Source organism: Abramis brama (genome assembly GCF_963993115.1).
Source record: "Abramis brama genome assembly, chromosome: 1".
Classification (NCBI taxonomy): Eukaryota; Metazoa; Chordata; class Actinopteri; order Cypriniformes; family Leuciscidae; genus Abramis; species Abramis brama.
Window position 1 is genome coordinate 54,527,367 of NC_139963.1, and position 10,006 is coordinate 54,537,372.

At 40.0% G+C, this 10,006-nt stretch overlaps 1 protein-coding gene across 1 annotated transcript; it reads right to left on the bottom strand.

Annotated features, from left to right (window-relative positions):
* Positions 1-7,554: 7,554 nt before the first annotated feature.
* On the bottom strand, positions 7,555-9,760 carry LOC311067856 (GTPase IMAP family member 7; the record flags this gene model as incomplete). The annotated part of the gene is made up of 1 exon (XM_084090003.1): positions 7,555-9,760. A coding segment is annotated over one exon (951 nt), but the record flags the coding sequence as incomplete, so codon positions are not given.
* Positions 9,761-10,006: the final 246 nt, after the last annotated feature.

Here is a 10,006-nt window from a genome sequence, read left to right on the forward strand (position 1 = left end):
ATCGCGCACTAGACTAGAGAGTGACTGCGCGCACGTATGTGTGTGTTTGTGTGACTATAAATGCAGCGCGTGTGAGAGCAAACCGTTCCCACCCCCAAAATAATGATTGACGTGACGTCAGCATATTAATATTACAGAACAAACTTTCGCGCCCATAGATATATGTGTAGCTATATCTATGTTTCGCGCCGATGGGTAGCAGGCTAGTGTGGGCAATAAATAAATTGTGCAATGCAAAACAGGCTCATTGCAGCCACTAATGCAGGGATAAATAGACCTGACTTGCCAAATGGATTTATCTTCTTTTCTTTTTTTAACAGATTGCAAAGTGGCACTTTTATTGCTTTTCTCTTTTTGAACTTGATACAAATTTTGACACAGCTGCACTTTTATTTTTATTTATATAACTTGTTACTATACTGATACTACTTGTTAATTCAATAAATTTGAACATTTTATTTCTTTAGCATGTTGGGGTGATGGGGGCAGGTGGGGCTTGAAAATTCCCCCTTGTCCAAAGTGGGGAATTACCGAAAAAGTTTGAGAACCACTGGCCTACACAAAGAGAGAGAGAGGGATTAAAGGGAATAATGAGTCACATTTTCAGTCTACAATACTACAATATTATGAATATTTTTATAATAATATCAATAATCTCATCTCACCTTACAATAACAGCAGTTTCCTCAGTAGCTTGCTCTTCTCTGCAACTCTGTCTATTACAGTGTCGGTGTCCAAAGCCACAAGGATGTCCTTTTCAGTGGCCTTCAACATGAAGGCTTCCAATTTGCTGGCAGACAGGCTGCTCCTCAGTTGGCTTTTGATATATTTTAGGGTTGAAAATGATCGTTCGCAGGCCATCTGGGTTATTGAAAGTGTTAGCAAAAACTTGTACGCATGTCTAAGCAGGGGATATGCATCAGTGAGCTTGTTGAATCTCTGGAGAATCTGATAGCAGCACAGTGGGCAGTCTTTGCAGGAGGCACAGCTTTTGTTGATGATTTCCATGTCCTCTTCCTTTCCATCAGGTCCATCCTCCACTGTCCTGGTCACATATTCATCCAGTGGTGACTCTTTCAGCTTGTCCCACTGTCCCGCTAAGCTTTTCAGCTCATACTGCAGGTTGTCAACTGTTGCCCTGCTATCAAATTTAACCAGGCATTTGCTGAGGTCTTCAAGTGCAGATTTAGGGAGAGCATGGTTTCGGATCTGGGAGAAGTTTTTGGGATCCAGAAATGACAAATCTGCATAAAGAGTGCCATGTGTCAGAAATCTTTGGTGGATGGCCTCAATAGCTGTATCAACAATTTGGTTATGAAGCTTTACCTCATAGGCTCTCTCAGCATCAATTATGGTGTCATCCTGAGACATCTCACCCGGCATGGCTTTCTTCTTCTTTCTTCTTTTCTGTGGCAGTGCAGCCTCCACTTCCATGTCGGTCTCCTCATCTTGCTGCTCAAGTTTTTAATTTGCCCATTTCACAAAGTCATCAGCAGCAGCCTTGACAGCCTGGAAATCTCTCGCCATCTTTTTTAGGGCATCTTGTGTTGACATGACCATCCTATGGGCAGAGAGGATGTCCATCCCTTCCGTCTGCAGGTACTTTGACAATGGTGATGTATGCTCAAATATCCTAAGGAATAATTGAGCTGTCAGTATTGTCTCATATATAGGCCCTCTTTGTATCCTCTGGCTTTGGTGCGTACATTTCCTTTCACAGTCTTCAGTTCCTGTATGGCTGTGAGCGTGGACAACACATCAATGTACAAACTGTCTTGAGGCTTTCCAAATTATCCAAATATTTTGTTCAGAGCATCGTGCTTAGCCCACCAACGTGTCTCTCCAATTGGAGCAATGCATCTGTGTCTCTTGTCATGGCTCTCCTTCTCCCAAATGTTCCCTCTCTGATATGACTCCCTGATGAACACTGCTGTGTAATTGAGGAGATCAAACAGTGATCCACTCTCTATCACTATTTGAGTGGTATCAGACAGCACAAGATTGAGGACATGTGAACAGCACCATACGTGTACATGGTTGGGGGACTGTGATGCCAGCAGTGCAGAGAAGCCTCTGTACTGCTCCTGCATATTTGAAGCTCCATCTGTTGCATTTCCAATGCACAGACTTGAATCCAGTTTTAGATGCTCAAGGACCTCTGTTAACAAGTTGACAAAGGACTGTCCAGTGGACGCGCTGCACAAGTGACAAGCCTCTCATTGACAACATCAGTCACATACCTCAAAATGACTGAGCATTGGTCTTGCGCTGTTATGTCCTGCGTTGTAACCAAGACAGAAAACATTCCAGCTTTCCGGATCTCAGTGGAGATATTTTGGTGAATTAAGTTCCGGATCGTATCAGTCTCAGAGTTGACGGTCGTTTTAGACAGTAGAGAGATGAGGGAACCTCTGCCTCTTGATCCTGGTGACACATGCAATTTTTTGCTCTTATCAGTCACATTACTTAGATCAGGGGTGCCCAACCCTGCTCCTACCGATCGACTGTCCTGCACAGTTCATCTCAAACCCTAATCAAACACACCTGCCTTTAATTTTCAAGTGATCCTGAAGACCTTAATTGGTTGCTTCAGGTGTGTTTGATTAGGGTTTGAGATAAACTGTGCGGGACAGTCGACAGGAGCAGGGATGGGCACCCCTGACTTAGATGCTCTTTTAAACACACATCATATTTTCCCAATGAAATGATCAGCTCCAAAAAATGTCCATGGTCGATGCTATCGTTGTCCAGGGTATACGCAGCCTCATTCTCCACCTGTCTGTAGCTTAGGCCCCTCTTTCCTATCACTTTTACGACCTCCACTACCCGTTCCAAAACCTGACGCCTCTTCTTGACCTGATTTCTGTGCTCTGTCAGCTGTCTGCCCCCCAGTAGGTTTTTGATGTCAGCTTTTGAGCAGTTAAAAAAATAAGCTTCGGCACAATTTCTGTGTGCCATGCTTTTTTTCACGCTCTTCCGCTCTCTGGTGCACATGTCTCCAGTCTGACATTCCATTTATGAAAATGTTGGAGTCAGTTGGCTTGCTGAAGGCCAGACATAAAGAACTAAATAAACGATTTGTGAATCTTTTGAAAATTTCTTTATATTAACTAGTTTACATAACACTGCTGTATCTCAACTTAATCAAATAACAGGGCAAGTATAATCAAAAATATAATAATTAATTGTATATTAATCATAGTTAAACAAAAATTACCAACACATTGCCATATTTTAACAAATTAGACATGAGATCAGAGATTCAGGCCACTAGATCAACAGTTACCCAAATTCACCTGATCATATTTTTCCTTGGCCTTTTTCCCCAAAACAAATGTCCCTTATTAACACACAGTTACAGCAGCCAGAGAACAGTAAATGTTGAAAAGTCAGATCAAGAGGCCAAATAAAGCAAACACTGAAACATTTTCAATAAGATGTGATGGCATCAGGTGATTGACAGCAGTGTCATCCTATCAGCAAGTAGTACCTTGCATTTAAGTCTGATTGGCTGTTACCTGGGATGCGTCACGTCCGATTTCCCCGTTTGGTTTGCTAGTGTCGACGGTGGTTGTAGGTAAGCGAGCTGTGTTTTAATGGGTGATCATTTTTGGAGTTTTCCTATGCATAACATTTTAAATCATTTTTATCAATTAGTGCAGCTTTGGTGCGGTGCCCTTCGTGCTGCTTAGTGGGTCTGATGACTGTTCACCTCACAGGTAATGTGTATTGTTAAGAGCTCGTGATATGGTGCTGAAATGGCTGTGTGGGTTTAACATTCTTTTCGGATATCAAATAGACGTGATTCCCTGTATTCCATTGTGTAACCGGTGGGCATGACTGACCAATCCGTGTCTATTAAGCGTGCTATCTAGCGTGATCTCCTGATGGTAAGTGTTTATACGTTACTATGACTGGGAGTGGGGATATTATTATGATTGGTAACATCTCCGTTTGTTATAGGATTCTCCCTCTCGTTCTATGCCGTGATTGTTGCTACTGTCTTCGCACTATTAAAGTGCTGCGGTTAATACGGCCGCGCTGACGCGATCATCACTAAAGAAGGGGACTGCTCGTTTGGTTCTTATCGTGGCGTTATATTTGACCTCCCTGCTGAAAAATCCAGCTAAAACCAGCCTAAGCTGGTTGGCTGGTTTTAGCTGCACTGTTAACCCTTGCTGAAAATTCTGACAATATTATAGCATTTTCCATTAAAACAGTAATATACCGTAGAAAATAAAAGTAGCCTACAGGAATATACTGTGAATTAACAGTGCTCAAAGTCGACACTCAGAGGCTGTTTTCCCAATCACACCCTATACCCTCATTCACTATTCCCTACATTAGTTCACTAATATAGTCCACTTGAATGAAAAGAAGTGAGTGAATTGAGACACTGATGAACACCTGATAAGCAGAATCACTGAAGGACAGAGAAAAAAGAACAGAAAAAAGAGAAACACAAAAACTACAACTGACTTCCAGCCACACTGAGTGTGAAACCAGTTTACAAACCAGTTTACGATTATTTCATTCATACATGTACAAAAGTTCTTGTTGAGAATTAACAGAGATTTAGTTATTAATAAAATTTGTTGTCACCATGATGGAGATCAGTATTTGCTTTAGTTGGTCTCTTGTCCCTGGACTTCTTACCATTCATCTCCCTCTGACTGCTGTAACGGTGAGTTTATAAAACACATTTGATATGGCAAGAAAAAGTCAAGAGGAAGATGATCAGGTGTTTATATTCTTTTGTGATGATGTCACAATCATCCTGGACATGCCTGATTTTCAGATTTTTCCTGTATATAGTCATTGAAATTATAGTTATCTCATATTTAGCAAATATCTGTGAATCTACAAAATGAAATCAATATTTCTGTAATCAGGTCTTCTGAAGAATATTGTAATCATATAGTGCATTCAATTTTATTTTACTCCTGCTTGACTCAGACACACACAGATATCAACAATCAGCGTATGAATCTCAACAATGGTGAAAAGTTTCATGTCGCAATGCATGCTGGGTTCCAGGATAATATAAAACTCCCAGCATGCACTGCTGCATGAATAATAATAATAATAATAATAATAATAAAGAAATATTGCCACCATTGTTGAGATTCATGTGCTAAATTGTGATATCTCAGTGTTTCTAAAACACAGTGTAGCTCTGTTTCTCTGGCTATGCATCATGTGTTAAAAAAAAGAGTCATTGTATCTTATTGCTGCGTTTTCACAGTGGTGGTAATGCAACACTTTTGATTGAGGATTAAACTCTGAATAAGTGAGAATGAATTCCTTAGTGAATGAACAGGCAACATGATGATTTTGTCATCATAATCATTATAACTGCAGTCATTCATAAACTGTGTGTGCGTAAGTGTGACTTGCAAAAACACAGCTCAAGCAGCAAAAGAAAAACTGACGTTTTAGCATCAGCATCCCAACTAAAGCAAACACTGATCTCTATAATGGTAACTTCAAACCAAACATTTTCAATTAAACATCTCAATAACAACTTCTGTATGACAGAAATAAAGTCATACTGGTTAATAAAAAGTGTAATAATGTGTAATGGCTGGAAGTCAGTCGTAGTTATTGTGTTCCTCTATTTTCTGTTCTTGTGTTTCTCTTTTCTTCAGTGATTCTGCTTACAATCACTTACATATTCCCTTAATTATCTCACTGCATCGCTACTTTTTACTCGTAGTGTGGATTTCCCTGAGGGGTTGAAAGGGTTAACTGTGTAAGATAAAAAAGACACACCCACAAAATGTATTTTAACAGTAATAAACTGTAAGTTATGAAACAGGTTTATACTGGCAACACTGTTGCCAGTAGTTTACTGTAAAATTATTTTTTTGGGTCACCATTGTGCAGAAGAGTAGAGCCTGTGCTTCAGTCCAGGAGAAGATCTACAAACATTGATGATACGCTGCATGTTGCTTTATTTAACAGACGGTGACTGTGTAGTTGTTGGTCCAGTGAAAATCTTTTTATGTACAATAGTTTTTTAGTGGTCTCAAATGAAAGAAGTTCACAGTAATACTTTGCTCACATTATTAATGCATTATACATTTTAGTTAATACATTTAAATGACAGTTGGTCAATTTAAGGCAGTCGGTTTCTGCAACTGTAATTAGTTAACTATAATTTAGTGCATTTTTACAGAAACAAACTAGATTACAGTAAAGAACTGTACAATTAACAGTATTTTACTGGCAACAGTGTTGCCAGTATTTTACTGTAAAAAAACCCGGTAAGGTCTAACAGTGTGGTTTAAGCTGGAAGTAGCTGGTTTTAGCTGGTCTCCCAGCCTGGCTTAGCTGGTCAAGCTGATCTCCCAGCCTGACCAGCTAAAAAAGTGTTCAAAACCCCTCTAAAACCAGCCTGATAAACCAGCTATGACCAGGCTGGGAGACCAGCCAAAACCAGCCTGACCATCTAAGGCTGGTTTAAGCTGGATTTTTCAGCAGGGCTGCTTCATATTCCTGGATTGTGTGGGGGACTAGTTGGTTCCTTCCACTTGTAGGGGAGCTAGCTGCCCTCTTGTGTCTTTGTTTGATTTGAAACCTCTTTTTTTTTTTTTTTTCCTGTTAACTAACTTCTAATCTTTTGGAAGTATAGTTTGTTTAGTTAACTTGATTTTTATTTTATTTTCATTTCATCTTTATTATTGTAAAGCCATTGAACTGCGTGAAATATTGAATCAAGCCATTTAATTGCTTGGTTCATGTGATCAACCATCTATCAGTACAATTCTATTTGTGTGTGTGTGAACCTCTACTGAGCTAAAATTGTCTTGTATTAACCAGGTGACCAACTAATTGACTTTTCTGCGCTTGAATGGTTTTTTTCTTTATTTTTGTCATTGCCATTTATTGTTGTGAGGATTTGCTTTATTGATGTCCATCTGGTCATTTTTATGAACATTGTTATAGTTTCTTATCTTTATTTTGCAGGCGCTGGGGTCCCACGGGTGGATTGCTCTTCCTCCTCCTGGTGGTGGTCTTCTATCGTGTGCAGTGTACACTGTTGAGTGTGTGATTGTGTGATTAAGTGACACGGGGGTGTGTGTGCGTGTGGAAGTGTGCTCCGTAAAATCAAACTCCACGCTGCTTCCTGCCGTTGGGAGCCTCAGGCCTGACGGTATTTAGTTTCTGTTTTTGCATGTTTTTCTTATTGTTTAGTTTAAAGTGGGTTTCAGTGCCTCTTGTCGTTTTTAGTGTCCAACATTTTAATCATTGTATCAATAAACATTTGTATTTTTGTACTCCCGTCTCGTGTCTAATTATATGAGGGAACCGAACCTGTGTGCTTTGCTCAATGTTTGAGTATTTTCCCTGGGGTTAACTCCTAGGGTGGCGTAGTCGGACTTTCTTATTAGTAAACAACTTGGGCTTGTGTCTCAAATTGCACCGCCGCGCCACAAAGACATAATGAGAATTGGCAGAAATATAGTCAAACTGGTTTGTGAAGTGAAGATGGCAAAGCTGTTTTTGGAGTTGTTTAATAGACAGTTTTGGAGAAGATTTTTTGCCATGTTAATTTCAGCCCTTCATGGCCTCTTTTGAAAGAAGTCAAGTACATGATTTTACTTTATTAAAAAATATGGGGTTAGCAGTGTTGATTCACAGTGGGGTAATTCAAAGTTTGTCATGTGTGTCTGATCCAGAGCATGTGAGCGGAGTGGGGCGGGAGCGAGCGGGGAGCGTGAGCGGGACATCTTGGACAGAACGCAGAGCCGCATTTTTAAAAGGACGTATCGTCGCCCTATTTCCCGCTCCAATTTCGCTCCACACCCCAAGTCTGAAGCATGCTCAGTCAAGCCTGACCCAGAATCCATCTGTCTTGCACACTCATCAACAGTAGACTATTTTCAGTCAAAACTTGGCTCAATAATGGAGTTCAAAAAGTACTTCAAAAAGGAAAATGAGAAGTCATACAGGTGTACTATTAATATAAAACTAACTAACAATGATAATGTGGTACAAGAAAACGAATGTGGAGACATCGTTTCAGTCAGTAAAGATTCATTTTGGAATCTAAAAAGACACATCTCTCGAAAGCTACGCTCTGTGCTACGCGAACACGCTGGGAAGAAAGCAAAAGGTTAGCAAATTGAATACGGTAACTTGTAACAAAGTGTAAATTAAATATAGCGTAATATTCAAACAAATTCGCTTTGTCATTCAATTAGGCCTAATGGTTTGTTTTATTTAATTTGTGTCATCCGTAATAATATTTATATTATAGGCCCATTTATTCGTTTAATTTTACAGCAGTTTGTGTGTACAATGGATATAAGCCAATTTACATTTTAATCGTGCGCATTGCGCAAAAGTTCACTTATCAAAATTCTGGCCTAATAGTTAATTTACTTTTAAAACTTTAATGTATATTTTTGTTTATGTAATTTTTATTTATATTATTAGGCCCATTTATTCGTTTAATTTTACAGGACTTTTGTGTAGGCTATATTCCTTCTTACATAGGCCTAGTTTGTAATTTGAAATAAAACATTTCTATTGGAAAAATGTTGTTGTTGCTCATTAGTTCTTTAGGAGGTAAGGCTGTGGTCTAAGCTAAAAGTGATATACATGTAGATTTTTTTCATTTTTTGGAGCGAGCGGGGGGCGATTTGAGTGGAGCACGAAGCAAACTGCGTTGAGCGGTTAGCGATAATGAGCGGAGCGGCCTGATGTAGCTTTGAGCGGGGGAGCGGAGGGGTGAACAGTTACGTGAGAGATGAGCTGAGATTCTCACCGCTCATATGCTATGGCCTGATCATTACTGAGTTTCTCACTGAACTGTACACATTTTCTGTTTAGCTAGTTTCCGTGTGGCATTGATTGCAAGGTGAACGGCCTCTACATGCCTGAATCCTTTGCTCTCAGCCTCCTTTATGGTGCTCTCCTTCTCCTCAAGGGTCACCACATTCTTCAGTGCTCTGCGTATATCTGATCCTTTTACAAGAGGATACATAAGAAGTTCTGCCATGAACGTGTCAGAAAAAGACTTCTTAGCTTCATGTCGTGACTCCTCTGCTAAACGCCAGAACATTTCCTGCCATTCTGTTAGAGGGAGCCGTTTGTGCTTCTGTTTGAGCTGCTTCACTTTCTCATCCAAGTTCTGCTTCTGGATCTCCTGAATGCATTTCTCTGTTCCTTTGAACATGTCATTTGTAAAGTGTCCATTTTCTAACATCATCTTCTCTATTTTACTGATCAGATCTTTGAACTGTGGGAAACTGGCAGAATCATTGTCTAAACAAAATAATCGATTTCCACAGTTCCGTACAAGGGTTAGAAGATCTTGATCACCATTCTGTAGATACTCTTCAATGGTTGTATTTTTCTTCTCTAACTGATCTTTGTGTGTGAAGAGGATCATGGAATATTTTTCCATCTGTTCTCCAAACACTTCTTTGAGCTCCTTTATTGTATTCTTCTCTTCCTCAGTGAATCGACCCACTTTAATGACGATAATAAAAGCGTGTGGTCCAGGAGATGTGTAAGTTATGCATTTCATTATTTCGGTTTTAACCTCCTTTTCGTTGAGTTTATTATCATAAAGTCCAGGTGTGTCGATCACTGAGATCTCTTTACCGATTCTCTTTGTAGTTTCTGACTGACACCGTTTCGTCAGAGAGTTTGAACTGACTGAAGATTCAAAGACGTTTCTGCCGATGATGGTGTTTCCAGTGGCACTTTTCCCAGATCCAGTTTTTCCCAGCAGAACCAGCCTGGGGTGCGTTTCCCGAAAGCATCGTTGGCCAACTATGGTCGCAAGTTCATCGCAATGTCCATTGAACTCTATTGGTAACGAGGGAACTTGCGACCATAGTTGGCTAACGATGCTTTCGGGAAACGCATCCCTGATCTGGTCTTTCCTTTCAGGATCTTCTGCTGGAGACTCTCCTGAAACTACAACAGAACGATCAAAACACTCATCAACATCAATGTGCTGTTTATTTAAAGCTTAATATTCTCAGTAAAC